The 20361-nt window shown below is 45.5% G+C and overlaps 2 protein-coding genes across 2 annotated transcripts; one reads left to right on the top strand and one right to left on the bottom strand.

The window, feature by feature from the left end:
- Nucleotides 1-8842: 8842 nt before the first annotated feature.
- RPS19BP1 (ribosomal protein S19 binding protein 1) lies at nucleotides 8843-11036 on the top strand. The gene is made up of 4 exons (XM_042890015.1): nucleotides 8843-8927; nucleotides 9011-9151; nucleotides 9345-9442; nucleotides 10401-11036. The coding sequence occupies exons 1-4, from the start codon at nucleotides 8879-8881 to the stop codon at nucleotides 10533-10535; spliced, it is 423 nt and encodes a 140-aa protein (XP_042745949.1). The 5' UTR covers nucleotides 8843-8878; the 3' UTR covers nucleotides 10536-11036.
- A 6007-nt stretch (nucleotides 11037-17043) lies between these two features.
- ATF4 (activating transcription factor 4) lies at nucleotides 17044-20062 on the bottom strand. The gene is made up of 3 exons (XM_042889620.1): nucleotides 19730-20062; nucleotides 18527-18838; nucleotides 17044-17984 (listed from the first exon to the last, which is right to left on the bottom strand). Exons 2-3 carry the CDS (start codon nucleotides 18738-18740, stop codon nucleotides 17134-17136), a joined length of 1065 nt encoding a protein of 354 aa, XP_042745554.1. The 5' UTR covers nucleotides 18741-18838; nucleotides 19730-20062; the 3' UTR covers nucleotides 17044-17133.
- Between the last annotated feature and the right edge of the window lie 299 nt (nucleotides 20063-20361).

Genomic DNA, 20361 nt, shown 5'->3' on the forward strand with positions numbered 1-20361 from the left:
CCCTTGATACAAACTAAATTCAAAGCAGGCAGCTGGCAGGAGTAAATTGGAGACAGAAGAGAGAAAGAACAAAAAAATAAATTAAAAAAACAAAAAAGGAAAGAAGGGGAGAAAAGCAAACAAGTGCATCATAAAAACTGCAAACCGCCTGGAAATTTCATTTGGTTTTTCAATTGGGAAGTGACACGATGTCTGCTTGGGAGGGGGCAGTCACATCTGGGAGAGGCTGACAGCAGCAGCCCAGCCCTCAGAGACAGCAGGCAGCTCTGCTAAAAAGGGAAGGGAATGGATCCATCCCAGCCTCATCCACTTGTCTGGAACGTGGAAGCAAAACCCGAAACACCAACAGGAAAGTGCTGAATAGTGTTGGTTGGAGTACAACAAAAGCATCTGCTGAACTGGCCCTGTATGGTGCAAAACCACTAGAAGGAGCCTGGGAGGGACAAAGGATCCAAGACATGTAAGCTGTGGGGACTTGGGTTCATTTGAAGAGCAAAGCCACAACAAGCTTGTGGCACCCATGGAGCTGGGAGAAGTAGGAAGGCAGTGCTGGGATATTAAAAGTAAGTCCTTGTAGCTCATACCAAATGGATTGTATATTCTGATAGTTCGTAACCAATCTCTTCCACATTCTCTACACCACTGATGCACGTGTCTATGTAAATGTATACAGCCCAGTTACACAAAAATGCACATATTTGCCTATAGCTATCCAAATCCTATGCACAGAACCATAGAATATAGAATTTTCTGAGTTGGAAGGAACTCATAAGGATCATCAAGTCCAATACCTTGCAGCGAATTGCCTGTAAACTGTCAGTGAGGATGCAAGGTTGGGAACTCATGCACTGTACACTCAGAGCATGATTTCCATACATATGTATAGAGGTAGAAATTCTTAGGGATGTGCAAACAGATACATGGGGTCTGATCTTACAGCTATCAAAGTCACAGAGTCCCTAGGAGAATGTAGGTGTGCCTACAGGAGGCTGTACTCCTGTGCACGACCAAACCAAAATGCTCTGCTGGCACTGATTGTTTTCCACGTAACACTCATTCCCATGCTCCTGGCTTTTAGATGATTCACTTAAAAATAAAAAACTTATCATTTTCTTAAAGACCATTTGACAGCACAGTTCATGGAGCATTTATCAGCCAATTCCTTTCCCCTACAATAGCGAGAGAAGAGAGGTATCATTGCAAAGTCCAGTTCTCAACACAAAGATTAAGGAAAGCAACAAATAGTAGAGGAATAGGGACAGGGAGGTTAAACCATGCTAGGCAGGAAAAGGCAGGGTTGGTATTTCCACTCTAACATTTTGCTGAGTCCAGGGGGAGAAGGAAAGGAGTAAGAGAAAAGTAGAGAGAAAGACAACAACAACAACAAAAAAGTTGGCCTTATAATGCAGAGGAACTCAGGTGCTGGCAGTCAAGAAAAAGACATATAAGCTCAGGCTGAGCTTTCTTCTGCCCAGAAATCATTGATCCTGGTTGGAGAAGCAAGAGTTCAAAGAGAGAGCAGTCAAGAAGAGAAGAAAACAGGCAACAAAAGGCAAACAAGAGAAAAGGAAGGAAAGAAAGAATTAAAAAATGAAAAGAGGAAAAAAAGAAAAAAATAAAAGAAGATATAAAAGCATGTGCCATATCCTCTCCTTGCAGTTCGGCCTGGGCACAGCCATTTGCTGCAGGGAGTTGTGCTGTAGCCAGGGCAGGGAGGAGGACTTACAAAGTGCATAGGGAGGGCTGGCAGCAGATGGGGACAGTGAACAGTGATCCAGGGCTGAGTGTGAGCTAGGGACTTGCTGCCAAACCTGCATCACGACCAGCAGGAGATGAGAAAGTCACGGTGGCTGATTCACACTGATTCACACACAGGTACAGGCTGGAGCATTCAAAGGAGTTATTATGGAGCTGCGCTTCAAAAAGCCCTCTTGCATCTTGCCAAGGTTGGGGAAAATCAACAGCAACACAGCTTTTGCCCTGTGAACTTCTTCTATGCCCTTGTCCTGTTCCTGGCAGGGCCTTCCTAGAGCTCAGCACCCACCTCAGCACCTATCTCACCTGAGGCAGCTAAAACCCAGCCTCACAGTGACATCTAGTGAGGAGAGACCTCGTGGCACCATGGACCAGCCTCACAAACTGCAGCCTGGCCTGTCTGCTCACCTCTCCCACTGCTTTGTCCCCCCTCCTCCCCCCACACATAAGGCAGGGCAGAGCAGATGTGGCCCTGGAGGAGAAGGCGGCCCAACCTAAAGGATATGGTGTGGTGAGATGAAGGGTGCCCAGTAACCAGCACTTCCAGGGTTGCCCCTGCACCCCAATTGAGTAAGGGTTTTGTGGGTGCCAGGACCTCCCTGGGGATGCAGTTCCACCCATTACAAGACAGTGACATTCAGTGAAAGAGAGCTGGATGGTGAGGGAAAGAAAGGAGTGAGGGAAAGGAAGAGAGAGCCAGCAGGTTATTTAGAGGGACTCCAGAGCAAAGAGTCACAAACAAATGATAAAAGGTCAGGTTGAACTGTCACTTTCGCGCAGCCTCAGAAACTGCTGATCTGGCTGGGGAGGGTAAGAGATAGCAAGAGAAGTCAAGGAGACAGGGATTAACACCAGGAAGGACAAAATACACTATTAGAGAGAGAGCAAAGGAAGGAAAGGAAGGAAAAATGGAGGAAAAATGACAAAAGCAGGGTGAAGGCAGAAAGGGGCCTGGCACCGTGCTGATAAACACAGCCATGGGACTGATCATCTTGCTCTGTACAAGCCTCACATACAGTTCTGTGTGGTTTTGAACAATTCTGATGGGAAAAACAAACAAACAAACAAAAATCCTGGGCTAAGAAGCCACAAAGTATGCATTGTGGCAACAAGCAGCCAGCTGCCCTGCTGCTCACAGCTGAATTCACAATGCTGCCTTGCTGTCCATTGCTACATCAATGACAACAGGGAGATTATCTTTCCTGCTGTTACCAAATGGTCCCTCCCAAGTCTGAAGGGACACTGGGGAACAGGAGGGGGCATGACAATCCTCCAGCCAGTGAACCAGTATGGGGAGATCAGATGGGCTCCAGCACAGGATGGAGCAGACAGAAACCGCAGCAGCCAGCAATGCTCTAACAGCCCCATTCTACATCAAGCATCAAGCTAACAAGGCCTGCCTAAGGCAGCAAAAGCCTGTGACAGCTCCAGCCCATCTCCTGTCTGCCTCCAAACCCTTAACGGTAGGTGACAAGCATAACTAGCTAAACTTCACTGCATCCAGAGCCAGCTCTGGGGCTTGTAAACATTTTATGGCCCTGGAGCAGAGAGTCTGGGAACAAAACACAGAGCCTTCCACCTCTTTGTCACTGCTCTGAAAGCTGCCACGTTCAACAGTGACTGACAGACCCCAGTTTCGGATCTGCACAGCATGAGGGTGCTTAAGAATGCTCAGATCTCACACTCTTTACATGAGAGATCATTATTTCCATTGTAATCGTGGATAAAATGCATCCTTCCCAGAGGAAACTAGACTTTGTGTTACCAAAGGCTACAATATTCACTAAATTAAGAGCTACAGCCTTTTTACAAATCTCTTTAGTTAAAGAATCTGTGTTACACTCCATATTTTGATTCAAAATCCCTTTTTCAGTTTCTATCCATTTGCTCTGTCCTCCACAGCGAAGTGTTTTGGGGGCAAATTTCACAGATGCTGGCATGAAAAATCTGTGGTTCTGAATGAAGCAGAAGAGAAAGATAGGAAGGGCAAATCAAACAACATAAGGGAGAAATAAAGAGTTAAGCTGAAAGCCAAAGGTGACACAGAAGTTCAGGATCCTTCTTCTACTTCTTCCCTTTATTGATATTGAGGATAGCAGCGGGCAGGAGAGAGGGACACTATAGCAGGTGTGCAACAGCAGCAGGTGTCCCTCAGATGAGATTTTTACCTTCATGTAAGGAGTATGAGAGTACTGGAAGTTTGTAATTTTTGTGATTCTGGATGCAAAATTCTGTTTTTTCTGACCACAAAAAAACCTTGTGACACCAACTCTTCACTGGCATGCAAGATTTATTATTAAAATGTTTTCTTCTGGCAATCAAAGCCCTAAGGATTTATGTGTTTTTTTCCAAATTCAACATTTGTGTTCTTAAAAATATTACTTCTGCCTACAAAGTCAGCTCTTAGAGCTTCAGCAAAGGCAGTATCTTTCCATTTGGAGTAAAAAGCAGAAGAGGGAGAAAAAAGGGTAAGGCCCCACATTGTCATTCAGAGCTAGCATGAACACGTCCTGTCTCAGATATTTTCTGAATTGCTTAATCTTTATGCCTTCTTATCCCATCTACATAGGAAGGATAACAACTCTGCCTTGTTTGGAGGCAGAGCTCATTTCATACTATAGCATCTAGTCCAGTGGGAAGCTGATTTAGTCCCAGCTTGAGCCAATATTATGTGCAGAAGCTATGTAATGCAGAGATGGTTTCTCAGTGACCTGGAAAAGTGCACTGAAGAGGCAGGTATATGCACTGTGTTAAGACAAAATAATAAAAAATCAGAAAAAAAAGGCTTTCTTTCCATCTGCAGTAACTACAAGCTTACCCACGCAGGGATATGAATCAAGGCATTGTCCAGCACTTGTTCAAACTCAGCAGGCCAGAAAGTCAAATCACTTTTCAAAGGCATATCACACAGTTAAAGGACAAAGGTTCCTGTGTACTTGAAGTACAGGGCAAGCAGTGATCCGTGGGTCTTTGTAGAAACAATGACCACAACAGAAACCATTGAGGTTAGCAAACACAGATAAGTAGTAATGACAGCAGCTTTGATTAAGGCATCAACATGTATTGCTGTGGAGAGAAAATACAGAACACTGGATGTGGTGAAGCTGTCTAAAGCAAAGCACATTACGTGACCCACATGTGAAAGAGCATGCAAAGGTGAAAATCTGTTATCGATCAACTTGAAAATCAGTCTGTTTCATTTTGAAAGAAGAAAGAAATGCAGGTCTGTGTGTCAGCACAAACAATACACAGTGTTTAAACATCAAGATCCCATTTCCCAACACTATAAGAATGTTCAAAACAGTCCTAAACTAAATAAATCCTTGTGATTGTTGCATCTTACTTGTATTGCAGCTCTCAGCTTCTGTTTTCTAACTTTCTTCAGAATATCCCTTCAAACTGAGACTCCTGTGTAACCCCCCAAATCCAGAAGCTAGAACATAAAAAAGAGCACACACAAACTGCTGTTAAGAACTGCTACAGACAGCAATATGATTTTATTATCATATTAACCAGAGTAACAAGATGGCACAGACCAAATGTATGATAATCTCAAACATCTTCCAAAGCCCAGAATAACAGGGAGAACAGTCTCTCCAAAACGAAGCAGAAACTTTATCAACTTATTCCAACAGGGAAATTTTCCATTTTCAATGTCAGAAGAAATAAAGCAGAAAGTAAAATTGTAATGGCCACACAAGGAAGTCACTTAAAACTTCAGCTGATCTGTATGCTGAGTTATTTGTAATTGAAAAGCCAGCTAGCTCACAGGTAATCACTGAGGCATGAAATTTAGAGAAAGCTATAAAACATGAACATTAGCAGCAGAAAGCTTTCGAAGACAGCTTAACTCTCAGAAGCAAGGACATTCTCCATCTGAAAGGCAGCGCCTGTAGTTTTTGCCATCACAAGTTAGATTATTCAGGCTCTAAGACAGCGATTTATTTGGATGTTATACATTTCAATGAATACCATTTGACATTCATTCTGTCCCCAAAGTGTTCCAAAGAGCAAACTGCACTGATTTCTGAGAGATTACAAAGTGATGAAGTTTTCTTGGATGAAATTTTAATTTGAGCAGAGCCTTTAAAGAGTATAATAAAATACTGAGTTCCTTATTGATTTATTTACTTATTACTGACGTAGCCACAAAGTCTCCTGACATTACATTTTTCAAAGTATGCACCAGTCAGGAAAAAAAGTTATTTTCTGGGGCTTCTCATATGCTCTCAAAGGTAATTCAGGTAAAAGAAAGTGAGAGTTAAGTGTATATACCTTGATGAAAAAAGGAATGCATCCTCATTGTGAGAGTGATAAACCCAGCAAAGCTCCTGCAAAGAAAAATACAGCGTATTATATGCTGTGCTCAGCACAAAGCAGATTGCTCAAACACAGGTTAGTGGACTTAATCTAAAGTCAACAGAGGAAATTTTATGGTTTATGACATGTGGGAGATGAGATCATGTGATCCAAATGCCTAAATTCTACATCAGTGAAGGTTTAAAGGAACATACAAACACAAGTAAAATACAAGACAATAAACTGATCTAGTTTAGCATTTCAGGAAAAAAGAATTGTAAATATAATTTTCCATTGAAGTCAAAGAATACGGGAAGAATGTGCAACTATATCTGCAGGAGTATGGCAGGTATTAGCTGTACCAAAGTCACCCAGAGACATGACAAATGCTGTTATCACCATGTCTGCCAAGACCAAGCGTAGCTGAAGCCAGAATGCAGTTAGGAGAAACACTAATGATTATCCCCTGAGAAAGGCTGCCAGATCCTGTTAAAAGAAGTGGAAGAAATATAATGTATTAATAATAGCTACGTGGTTCCACAAAGCGTTAAAAAATCCATGGCTCATGTCGGATGGTGATCTTTGTGCAGTTCTGGGGCAGCAACAGATCTAAACCTGGGGAATGCATTTCACCAAAAAGCATGCGCCTATTTAACTTCTTAGTGCTCTAACTAGCTCCAAGAGCCTGAGCAGACTCCAATGCAGGAGACTGTGAATGCACTTGAAGAAAATATCTTGCCTTCCCTCTTCAGCAAAATGACCCCATGCGCTTGTTAAATTTTATCCTGCAGGTAATTGCAGACTAAAATCATAGCAGGTTTGCACTCAGCCTTGCTGGTCAAAGGAGGCATTGCCTGTATTAAGGTTTCTTCATACTGAAGATATTTAATAAGAAGGGACTCAGATTTTCTCAGAGACCTACATAATTGACAGCGTTATTAATTGGTGCAACAGAAATAGAAATACAATACTGTTTGCAGAGGCTTACTTTTGAGATAGAAAAGGGCATACGTTTTCCAATGAGACAATAAATCAGTGCAGCTTGTAACGCATTAATTTGTTAAATCAAAACATGTTTAGCAGTGTAGGCAATTATGTTTTTGCATTAGGAGGCCTCATAAGACATTTATAAGGTTACACTGCTTTGACACTAAACACATGTGATGATGTCATCAGGTGAGCCTGATAAAGTTAATTGATGTAAATGCCATGTTTAACTAGTAGAAAAAGCTATCCTGTGTGATACATGTGTATAAACAGCTTACAAAGAACCTGTAATTCTATCTTAGGGGCTAAAGGAGAATGTTTGACAGATAAGGTATAATTGGAAATGCTTTCCCCACAGTCATATCACTGGCAGCTATCCTTTATCTGACCAAAATATATGCTGAACAATGTTCAAGTAAGGACAAATATGTCAGAGGCTAGAATGCTCACTTTTATTTCAGCAACAGGCTATTAAATCACTTCTTGTTCAGTGTCTGCTTTTCAAAACACAGTATCATCCTCACAAATATGCTAACTCACATGACTGCAGGGACAAACCCGGCACAGAACAAGGAGCTGAGCAGCCTCAGTTTTTGCTAGTTTAGCAGAAGACAAGAAAATGGAGAAATATTCATAGAATCATAAAATGGCCTGGATTGTGAAGGACCACGATGATCATCTAGTTTCAACCCCCCTGCTATGTGCAGGGTCATCAACCATTATACCAGGATGCCCAGAGCCACACCAGGCTACACACCCAGCCACTGCCCACCCAAATTAGCCAAAAAAAGTGGTTTGGACTTCTTTAAGAGGAAAATCACAAGTGAGAAGTGACACACTGAACAGGAAGTAAACAGTTAATATTTCCCAAGAATGAGCACTGAGACTGTCTTGTCCAGAAAGATGCATTTGCACGATCACAATGACAAATACTGACACAGGATGCCAGGAACCATCCAACAAGACTCCAAAGAGAACTAAGAATAAGAAGATTGGCACTGAGGTGACATCTGCAGGGACTGGAGAGCAACCTGCAGAGAATGGATGCCTGTTAATGAGCCACAGATTAACTGCTATCAGCCACCACTAGAGATCATTGCCATATGAAACAACGAGCGCTGCTTGTACCGCTCTCTCCCTATGGGACTCTATCTGAGGGAGAATAAACCTCTCTCCTCCTACAGCACCAGCTTGTTACTGCCAGCGTTGGCTATAATTGAATAGGCTTTATTCAGATGATAGCTAAATTTAGCAGACATTAGCAGCAAGTCTCTGGAGAGGCAAAAGCGGGGGAGGCAAGCTTTAAATAAACACGCTAAAGTAATACTGAATAATAGATGCAATTAATGGCGGAGCAAAACTCTGCGCCTCAGGAGCCGGGCACAGTTAAACCCACTTTGGGGGGCCTTACAGCGACAAAATGTGACAGTGCTGCTGGATGCTCCCCTTCCTCTCAGCCGGTAATTATTGCCTCCCCTGTGATCACCACCACAGCAGGGCCTCAAAAAGCCCGTTCCCAATGCATTAATTCAGTAAGGGTACACCACAGAGGGCCTGCAGGCCCGGCAGGAGAGAGGAAAGCCAGGCATCAGTGTTGCATCCGTACACAAAGCCAGCTCAGGGCTGGCCCAAGGCAGCCTCCACAAAGCACGGAGCCTCAATACAGCTCCGCATTCCTTCCTTCCCGCCTAAACCCTCTCCCAGCTTCCCTCACGCATGCGCGCCCAGCCGGGGGAAAGACGGCAGTATGGCTGTTCAAAGGGCGGAAGTGGTCTCAGGAGAGGGCGGAAGTGCGTTGGGTAAGCCGGAAGTGGGTGAAAGGCGGGGGTGTGTGGCCATGTCTGCTTCGTTGCTACGGCGGGGCTTGGAGCTACTGGAGGCACCGGGTAGGCCCGAGGGGCCGGAGGCGGGGGAGGAGGGGATTGTCGCAGTGTGTGGCCCTGGTAACCTTCCTCATCTCGTCTTTCAGGCCGGGGGAAGGCCCCGCCGGGACTCCAGCAGGGGCGTGATGGCGGCAGACCGGCAGGAGCCGCCCGGCGGAGGAAGGTAATGGCGGGGCCTGGGAAGAACAAGGCTACGATCAAGGGCAGAGTCGTGAAGTCGGCGATAGGTGAGTCTTGGCTTAGCTCTAGCGAAGAGCGGCCTTATTGCTCTCTACACTCTCAGGCCAGGTGCTTTCGTGGTATCCTGCAGCCCCTGTCAGGATCACCTGTGGCTATCCCTCCCCATCCTCCTTGTAGCAGCTTTCAGGTACTGCCTGGGCAATCAGGTGATGTGTTTTGTCTCACTGTGCTCTGACCTAGAGGAGTATCACAAGAAGAAAGCTGTAAATCACCTCAGAGCGAATTTGCAGTACATGACAAGCGGACGATGCGTTGCTGACAGAGCTGTAACCCAACAAGTAAGGATGACACTTCTTTTTTCCTCTGAGGAGCACAGATGAATGGGAATTATCTTTAGGTCTTCCAGCTTAGTCCTTGTGCAAAAGAGTTAAGTTTCTGCCTGGTAGTGGCCTTGAAGCGTTTCTTTGTGCTCAAGCAAAACACCTTACTAAGCTTTAAATTTTTGTTGATAGCTTATTTCTTACAGTGTTCTCGTTAGAATCTGGTTAGAATCTTATTTCTTACAGCTACTCGTTATAATCTGGTAACTGTTGACTTCTCTTGGTTACTAAAGGTATTTCACAGCAAAGCCTTGGTTCAGACTTCCCTTCTGTTCTTTGAACTCTCCTCTTCTGTAGCTAGAGGCTGTTTTAGTAGAGAACCAGACATGCTGCTGGCCCCCACAGTAGGAATTTCATAGCATCTGAAATTATGTTTCTCATAACTTGAAAATTTAACCAACGGTCTTTCCCAAATAATAGTTCTGAGCCAGGATTTGAAGGTAGCAACACCACTAGATTCATAGGCTGTTTTTACGACAACACTTTTAACTTAAAGAAACTATATTTAGGCCACTGTTTTTCAGGTTTGAGATTGTAAATGGCAAGGATGACATTAAAAAATGCCAGGGGAATTCTACCATTTTCTTGGGTTTTCTAGTTGTCTCATGGAGACACAGGGCAAAAGAAGGCTACAGTTTCAGAAAAAGTTTGAGTTAAAATCAATATTGCAGTCTCTATAAGAGTTATCAGAAAGTAGCTTCCTTTTTTGGCTCTGAATACTACCTGGGTGCTTGCTGCTGTCCCAGTGACCTGCTTTGGGTAAGATAATGTTTGCCTCTCACACCTCTCTGGAGGCATTCCAGAATGTAGCAGGGTACTAGCAAATAATAAGGGTGTGGTAAGTGAGCTCAAAAAATGTTCTGTGATTTGGTCTAGATGACAGTGAATGTTATTTTTCTTTTTGTTTTTCCTGAAGGTTCTTACACAGAACAGAGGCAGAAAGTCAAAAGATCGGCCTGTAGAGAAGAAGGAAAAGAAGAAGCCTGAGGGCACTGTCTTTACTGAGGAAGACTTCCGTAAATTTGAGAGAGAATATTTTGGAATCCCATAAACAGCATGAAAGGAACTCTTGCAGCTCCAGTCCATCTGCAGCTGAGTGCTCAGAAGGCAGGACTGGCCACTTCCTCAGCGTGTTTGAGAATGGACGTAGGAGATCTGTCACTTTGTCAGCAAATAAACTAGCATCAGACTTGCAGAATAACTGCACCTGTCCAGAACTCACTGCTGGGGCCATGGAGGTTCTCTTTGGTCTTTGCAATACATTGTCCTTATCATTACCTCCCTTCAGCCAGCATGTCTTGCATGTTCTTGACATAGAAAGGTGGACTAATCCAAAAACAAATCTTGTTCTTCAGTAAGGCATCTGCTGCCAGTCTCCAACTCAATGGAGATATGTTTTGGACAGCAGAAGTAAATCATTAAGAGGGAAGGATGCTTCAAAAGACTGAAATCCTAGTACTCCTGCAGTTTCTGTCATTATAACATCTGTCAGGTTTTTCTGACATTGTAAAAAATTTTGTATGTATTGTACGATTAAACAATTGTTGTTACAGGTGCTGCCTGTCTTTGCCTTTGTGATAGTGATTGTTATGAGTAGCTGTGATTGAAGAAGACAGACCAGATCATTGTTCTGATCCAGGCGTTCCTGTCACTAGAATGACTCAGTTGTGTGAATGTCCCTGCTCTGATTCCTCTTGACATGTGTATTAATCTTCTCTCCTACATGCTCAGGCTTTCAGAGTGCAGGTTGGAACTGAGATGACTCCTGCTCTGCCTGCTCAATCACCCCTCTCCAAGAAAGATGTCTGAAATGGAGAAAGCTCTTTCTCATGTTTCAGCCCAAGCTTTTCTTCTGAGGTTACAGCTGCCCTAGGAGGGCACTGCTGCTGGATGCTGCCAGCTCCTGTAGGCAAGAATGCTTGTGACCCAAAAGTCAGCTCTCAATCTAATCATCTGAACCAGAGGCTGTGGTGCTGGATTGAAGAGATGGGGTTTTTGTGTAGTTTGTTGGTGTTTTTTTTTTTTTTTTTTCTTCATACTGCTAAATTCCCTGCTGCAATGAGTAGATGGCCCAGCAGATGGGAGTGTTGTTCCAGATGATCTTCCTTGGTAAACTACTGTAAACGTGCTTTTTGGAGCTCTTTCTCTGCCCCTTCCCACCCCTTCCTTAAACAAATGGGAAGTGTTCTCCCTTTAGATAAAAAAAAGAGACAAGTACTAATAATACGAACCCTTGGTTAGAACTAACTCCTGAGTCTAAGTAGCTTGGTTCAGATGTTAGCAGTGGAAGGAATTTGGTATCCACCCAGTGCATCGTTAAGTCTGCACCACCTGTGTTCTGTTCTTTCCATTGTGTCTGCATGGAAGGGAAGGTCACACAGATGTACTTTGTCCAAACAGGGAAATAGTGAACATACTAAAGTATGTGTTCTGGAAACTGTGTTAACAGCATATGGGAGGGGATTTCTTGTAATAAGATCAGTTCAACTGTTTGCAGCCAAAAGTGGTAAATAAAACAGTTCAAGGACCGGTTGCCCTCTTATTCAGTTTGTCTCTACTCCTAAAATGGAGAGATGTGTAGGAGGGGAGAGAATGACTATGTGAAGAAATAGTTGAAAATGATGTATATGCAGCATACATCTTTATAAAACTGATGCACTCCATGCTGGCTGCTGAGAGCATTAGCTGCTCTAATACATGTAGTTCTGTGTGGAGCTGTTATAGAGACTAGTCAAAGCGTGGAAAAGCCTGTTCTGCTATGGCATGACTTGAAAGGGGCAAATCTTGGGGGTGCTACTTTGTGTCCTATCCTCACCTTCAGCACTCAGCTGTTCCTTTGACTTTCAAGAAGTCCTTCTCAGCCCCCATATCTCCTCTCCGAGCTCCTCCTACGCACTCCTGTTCCTGTGGTCGTTCAGCCAACTTTCTACACCTTAAGGAAAGCAAAAACATCCTTTGTTGCTGCAGAAAGGAACGGTAGGGAAGCGTGGTTCATTCTGTTTGCACAAAACCCAGCTCGTTTGTTTGCAAACATAAGTAAATAGGGAAGTTGCTCTTTCAAAGTCAATAAGGAACTTTAAAGTGAACTCCAAAGCAGTCTTCCCCAAGGATAACAACACCTAGATACCTGGAATTTTAAAGTTGGATGGGAGCTCTAATTACTGGCAGGGAAGACTATTAGGGCCAACACAAGTAATCCCCATACTTGTGGCTGTATGCCAAGAGGCGTGGCACTTGCTTGAGAAGGTAAAGCCAACTGTCAGACTGGGTTTTGCCAGCTGAAATCAAAGTTGCTTTTACAGCCAACGGTATCCCCAACTAAATTAAATTTTACATTGCAGGAGGGAAAAAAAGCAAGAAGAAAAGTGCGGTTCTAGATAAACCATCCTTGGAAACAGCAAAGATCTGGTATGTCCTAGCCTTGATTTTTTCACCTTTCTCACAGAGCTGGAGCTCCAGGAGAGAATGGCAGTGCTTCCTGCTTGTCGTGCAAGAACATGAGCTGGCCTTTGAGAGGAATGTCTTCATTGCCTGGTGGTAAGATAAAACTGCGTTCTCACACTCCCAACCATCTATATATTACAGACTAGTCATGCTTAGAGCATGCCAGCTCCTCACCCCAGCTGAGAAATCCAAGCAGTGGCTATCTGAACTTTGTGTGCCACCTCTCTGTTGCTTGCTCACAGCCAGGCTTCGCTGCCTCACAACAGAGAGAAGAGGGGTGAAGGAGGGAGAAGCTCCCATGGTTTCTTTTCCTACTGGGCCTCCGACCTGACTGGTTCCCACACTGGGAGCGAAGATGCTGCATCCCACAGCCCTCCAACCTGCTGGACAGCATTTCTCTCCTGCGCAGCTGCAATCCAGGGAGGCTGAGCTCATCGTGCTGCTGGCTCTCTTCCCAGCTCTGCGACATCAGCCAAGCATCCCACAGCAAAAAAAAAAAAAAAAAAAAAGAAGTGGTCGAGCTGAGAAAGAGAGGGGTACCATCTTCCAGAACATCTACACCCACAAGCAGCAGGGAATCAAGATGGGAAGGAGCAGCTTTAATATAAATGCAAATATAAGCTCTGGAGCATTAATAATGTGGTCAAACCTTTCCAGGGAAGTGGTTTAGAGAAGGAAAAATAGTTCCCAGATGCTCAGTGCTTGGCTGGTTTCCTGTGAGTAAGATTCACAAAGCCATTTAATGGTCTTCCTCTGTTTGCAAATGGAAAGCAAACAGGAAAACTTGTTTGAGCAGGTATGAGTGGCTCAAAGCTTCTGCTGTATCAGCAAATGTGTTCTTCCTCAGCATGGAAAGCAATGACAGCCAGTATCAGCATAGAAGCGTATCAGGAAGGCTGCAAGTATAAAATAACAAAACATGATTGCCCAGGACACTCAACAGTTTCTTCCCTCTGAAATAACAGAGCGAAACAAGCCTGGCAGCAAACGAACCAAAGTAGCTTGGCATACAAGACTTAAAATGCTGAAATGACCACAGTAGGGAGAGAGGAAAACCATGGCTGGGAGGGGTCCTAGAAACTTTTGGAATCTCAGTCCTTGGCTAGTTTGGCTAGTTTTTTTTAGGACTGACTTCCCTTTCAATCTTGCTGACGATCCACACAGTGTTGGATCCACACCTACAAAACTAATGGGCTCTGAACACATTGGGTAAGGGGTTGGTCACCACAGAAAGGGGAACACAGCAGCAGTACCCTAAATAGCTCTCAAATGTAATGGTGAAGCACTTGGAAGTTTCTCACAAGAAGAACAATCAAATGAGGAATGTAAAGGAAGGCAAGCTGCCTAATGCTTGCTTACAGCTCAAAACCCGGAACTCCAGCCAAAGCAGGCTGAACGGTTAGTAGGTTTGAGACGGATTAAAGGTTTGCATGACTATCCATAGTTACATTAAAGAGGATTAACAGCGCCAGCCACTAACTGTTGGGGGCAGGGGAAATGGAAATCATGAAGGTTGCTCTGCCCGCAGGGTTACATACACCTTGTTCTGAAGGAATTAGCTGTTGGCAGGGCTGAGCAGCAACCTAGCCAAGCTGAGCAGCACCATTTGTATGCAAGAAAGCTCATTTATCTCCTCCACTAACTTGTCATTAATGGAAGGGAAAGAGTAGACGTTCTTCTCTAGTTGTCCTTGCACTCCAGTGGTGATGCAGAGGAGTCAGGCTCACAGCAGGTAGCTTGTGCTTTGGAAATCCTCTGCCCTACTTAAATAAAGTTGAAGTGGTTGCTCACTTGCGTCTTGTTGCCTACCACTGGGAGTTGTAATGCTATAATGTGATGGAAAGCACAGCAACAGTAGCAGGGTAGCAAAGTCCTAGACTGCAGCAAGTAACAATAAACCCAAATGCAGAAGCTGCAGACACAGAAATAAAGGAAAAAAAAAAAAATCTGCTTACCCTTAGAAAGTTTCAGGTAGACAGGGATCTCCAGCAAAATACCCTTGCCTCCACTTCCAACCCTTACATGAGGTCTGGGAAGGGGTGAACCCTTGCCTCACTCCTTCCAGTCATCCAATGCATTGCTTGCACCTGAGCTCCCCTGGGTTAAACCTGCCTTCCCACCAGGTGCTCAGTCGTTGTTTCAAGCCCTGACTTAGCATTTCCACTACAGGTGTGAAAGAGAGAAAAAGGGCAACTGAAGGAAAAATGAGAGGTGGCTAACCGTTACTTTGAGAACATGTGCCTGTATAATACAAAAATTGGAGCTTGTGGGTAGAGCTAGCCTCATTTAGTGGCTTCTGACGCTGCATGAGTGCACTGAAAGAAGTGCAAAGCTGGGATAGCTGAGTGGCTGAAATAGTACTGCCTAGGTCTGATCCCTTGTGACTGTGATGGTTCTGTCACCACGATACATGGCCAACAATTCCCTGCCACTAGCACAGTGCTGAGGAAAACTCCTCTCCTGAAGGACACCCTGTCCTTGCTGCTGTTCTGGGCTTTCTGCCAGGGCTCTTTGGAAGCATTTGCTATCATTCTGCTTTCATTCTCCAGCACTGCAGATGGAGGTTATTTTTGCCCCTTCGGTTATTCAGACGGGCAAGTGGTGGAGTCCTCAGTGGCAGCGGTTTCCTCTTCTTGTTTACAAAGAGAACTACGAGCACCTGGGTCTCCCTAAATGCAGGATGAAGAAGAAGGTAGCTATGAATACTGAGCTTTTAGAGAGTGCAGATTGGGAAAATTCCACTGTTTCCACTGGCTTCCTCTGGGGTCTGGTAAAGCCTATATTTCATGCACCAAAGTCTATTTCTGGGAATGGTGTCACCATGCATGTAAACAATTGAGATTGTTGAATCACATTTTTTCTGAGAGCCTGTGAGAAAACGAAGAGGTTCCTGAAGCCTGCACATGTGAGATCAGTCAGGAGGCTGTCTGCTGCTCAGATGTTTTTTCCCATCTCTTAATGCAATGATCTTATAAATGCTAAATGAACATACAGAGGAACAGCCAGCCCTAACCTTCAGCCAGTGCAAAGTCTTAACTAAGTTACTAAGTATGGAAACAGCATCATTGCAAGAGGCATCGCATAAGATCAGCTCGTTAGCTGCCTCTGAAAAGCTGTGAGCACAAAGACACCAGCTCCATGTGGATGCCTGAGCTGGGCAATATGCTTGGACAAGTCAGTGCAAGTGAGCAGGAATTAACACCCCGGGAAGGATGCACACATCTACATGCAAAAGCTGTCCCTGGCAGGACAAGCAGGGATTAAGGAATGTGATGAATCACTAAATCTGGGTATCAGTGAGCCAAAGAAAATAATCATCACACACGTGATGATAAAGGGCACATCCCAAATCCTGAAGGTATTAGCAGGTACAGCTGTGCTGACCACAGAGCTTACTGAATTTCTGAATCTCACAGAAGAAACAAAGAAAAGAATACTTAATATTGCTATAAAGAATGCTAATAAATCTAATGGGCTGAAATCACCCTGCTATGCAGGCTCCTACCTGCCACCTTCACCTTGCTTCAGTGTAACACAGAACATCACAGCACACTTTCCCAGTTGCACCTTCCCTCCCAGCACTCCAGTATAAAGATTATCTCACGTAGCACAGGCTCCCATCATAACCACTACCCTCAATGCAGCCTGCAAACCCCTACTCCCAAGCACCTGATCCTCTGCATGCTTATGTTCTGATGGAGGTATCTTCCAGCTCATCTCCTAATTTCGTAACTCTTGTACCCTGCCACCATTCACCTCCACCAGGAATCGTGTTGAAGCCTGACAAGCACATAAAGCTCCCTCAAGAACCTTTTCCAAAACCCATTCATAAGCACTCTTAAATGGCTCTTCTAGAGGCTCATAACCTTTATGATTTTGCCTTTGATATGAAAGATCTGAGTATCCCCATTAGATCCCCTCCATCTTACTAGATATATGAAGTATAAATTCAGTTGTACATTAGCTGTAATGTGTGCTCTATCTCTCGAACCACATTAACAGTAAATGCTATTTGCACACTCCACAGTGGAGCAGCACACTCTAGCTGGTTGAAGCCCCAAATGATGTGGTGCAAATTAACACTTATTTTACACATACCCAATTACCACACAAAATTCAAGTTTACTATAAAATAATTTATTAAGACACCATACACAGCTTAAGCAGCAAGCATATATACATGCACATGAACACTACTGACTACCCTACTCAGGGACTCTAGCTCTTTTGACTTTGGCCTTCCTCACCTCTTCAATCAGATCTTTCAAGTACTGGATTTCCTTACTCAAGGAATCTGCTTTCTCTTTCAGGGCCTGATTTTTCTGTTCCAAATCTCTGCACTCCCCTGACAGTGCCTCCTGTTCTGCCCTCTTTTTTTGCCGGTAACGTGTGGCAGCTGTCTTATTTTGCTCCATCTTTTTCAGTTTCTTATCTATTTTCTTTTCTCCTTTCACCTTTGCTGACACTACCTTCTCAGCAGGGTGGTCATATGGTTTGGACCGCACAGAGCCACAGGGGGCATCTGCAGGGAACTGGTTGTCATTGGGGGATCCAAGTGAATTGGTAGGACTATGCTGGGGCGTTCCCAAATAAGAGTCTGGGCTCATGCATATTCCACTATCATCAGAATGGTTCTCCTCCTCTTTCTCTGACTTGGTGATCACTACCAGAAAGGTGGGGCCCTCCTGTTTCCTTTCACCTTCCAGAACATCCACTTCACTACCTAGTTCTAAACTAAATGAATGGTCTGGAACAGAAGTCAGAGACTCTGGGGAGAGGGGAAAAGACCAGAGGGAAGCTAAAGGGGCCATGGGATCTGCTCCAATTGGAGATTCAGGGAGACTGGTATTTAGATCAGGTATGAGTGGAGGTTCTTTGTTGTGAAATTCCTGGGTGGTAGGGTTAAATAGCAGATCACACGTGTCTTCCAACGTGGCCATCAGCTCGTCTGGTGAGACGGTGGCTTCCAGATGTTCCATTCCTAACAGGGCATCAAAATCAAATTCCTTCAGATCCATCTTCTCCACCATCCACTCCATGCCAGAGAAGGCATCCTCTAAACAAGGGAGAAAAGAAATGCATATTTTTTCAGTGAGCTAATAAAGTAAGCTTCTAGAAAGTACCTAAAAAAAAAACCCCTAACTTGTTACACCTTCCCCCATTCTTTTTAATGGTACAAAAGATTAACTACCAGAACTTCAGCCCACCATGAGAGGGGAGTACTGCATGATACAATGTAGCTGTCAGCTGTTATGACATTCCATCCCTCTTACTCTCAACTCTGTACGGACTCAGGGCTATTTGAAACACACGACCACACTTGTTTCTTGTGACCTCTCCCAGGGAAGGCTACTTTAACAGCTGGCATGTTATTAAAAGGGCAACACAAGTGTCATTTTCCCACAGGCCAGTCTAGTAACTAGCCATTTGCTATTGTGTAATCAGTGTTGTACGGATGCTTTCCAGGCCTGAGTACACACCTGATGTTACCTCTACATTTAGAGAACTTGCGCAGTATGTTTTTGAACGGGAGGGTTACATTATTTATTATGTGCCATCACCACAGATGTATTTTCTCCACATGAATTAGTGCCTTACCCTGGCTGCTATCTATGGTGTTGCCTAAACTGTCCACAGCGAGCCAATTGGAGGAGACTGCCTTAGCCTTGTCGCTGGAGAACCCATGCGAACTGAGGGGCACGGCCACCTCCAGGTAGTCATCGAGGAGTCCCAGACTTTCCTCAGCCACCGAACACGGCTGGCTGAAGGGGGAGGACTCCCCCAACAGCATCTCGTTGTTCAAGAGGCTCATCTTGGTCAGGTTTTAGTGCTTTGACGTCAAAGGATGTAGACAAGGAGAAGGTCTTTCTGTCGACTACAGCAGTGCTGCTGTGCGGTGCCTTGAAAAACCTGTAAGACAGACATTTTTTCCAAACACATCAGTGGTTGTTCTACTGGAATAACAGCCTTCACAGTAAGACACAGCATGCAGGGAGAGTGGTGGTACACCAGACATTTTCCAGGCTGCTTGCCTTTAACTTTTTTTTTTATTATTTATTTCTTTTTTAAAGGCTCTTCTATTCCCATCCCCAGCACAGCAGAACCAGCTCCGCGCTGCCCACGCCCCGCCCACCGCGCCCTGACTCACGCCCACGCCGCAGCCATTTCGCGATCCGCCGCCTCCCGCTCCCCACCCGGCCCCGCCGCCATTTTGTGCCGTGCCACGTTTCCACCTCGTGTCGCTGGGACCGCCATCAACGCCGGGGGAGAAGGGGGAGGGTGACAGGACGGAAGGACAGGGCACCTTTCTATACTGACTTATGGAGCAGGGGGATTCGGTTGAGAAACGCCGTGAGAGGCTCACATCCTTCTATCAGGCTGGTTCCACACCATCTCCTCCAGCGCTGCGGCATTAGGGATCCACTCATACCTCAATGCCCGCTCGCTGGAAGCCCCGCCATCTGCTATTCCCAATGCCCCTCTATGAAGGCATTCCCCTGCACGACTAGGACACAAGCATAGGGAGCTAATACTCACAAAAACCTTAAAAACTGGAAAAGCTCCAAGCTTTCAGGATGTGGGTTTTTCTAAAATATAGGGTATTACGGCTCGCTTTTCCTCTTAAAGTGTCACTTCCTGCCGTTTCTGTCACCCCCAAGTAGGCTTTTAGCCCCCACCCCCAACCTATTGCCCAGACAGCTTCTCCTCTGGGGGTTCGTTTCGCACCACAGAACCCCGCTTTAGGAACCGGGGGAAGGGAAAGGTGCCACACAGCGTGCGCTCCCCACACGCGCTACTCACGCCATGGTTGCAGATGCCGGGGATGTGCCGAGGCCGCCGCCGCTGCTGCTGCGCCCGCTGCACTGGCCGATGCCGCCGCTGGCCCTGCCGCCCTTAGAGAGCCATGGCGGCTGGGGTGGGGGAAGTGTTCCGGTCAGCGCCGCGCGAAGACGTGCTGCGCACGGCCACTACCACAACCTGTCAGCTCAGCTAAAGGCACACAATGAGGTGGCACAGCGCGCGCTCCGCCCTTATACGTGACCGCGCTAAGCAGAACGAGATCCGGCCTGATGTGTCCTTCCGCTCTTCGTCACCTGCCTCTCGTCAGCGCCCTTCGGTCTGTAACTTCTGGCCTGGGCTTCTCTCATTCCAACCTGGTTCGGATTAACCATAAAAGCTGACAACAATAACTCGCCCCCCCCCCCCCGTCGTGAGCTGTTGGACAGAGGGACTATATGGTGTTCCTCCGCGCGGACACCTCCCAGCCGAGAAGCGCGGTCACGTGATGAAGCAGCTGAGGACGCTCCTCCCGCCCGCCGGCGAGCGCTGGAGGATTTGGGGGGGGCTCCTGCTCCTGCCCGCCAACAAAGCCAGGGCGCTCCGGCGCTGATTGGCTGGCGGCGTGGTATTCATGTGCACTCTGAGCCGCCATT

This window comes from Lagopus leucura, unplaced genomic scaffold, assembly GCF_019238085.1.
Source record: "Lagopus leucura isolate 7727_CA_CO unplaced genomic scaffold, USGS_WTPT01 Super-Scaffold_100159, whole genome shotgun sequence".
Lineage (NCBI taxonomy): Eukaryota > Metazoa > Chordata > Aves > Galliformes > Phasianidae > Lagopus > Lagopus leucura.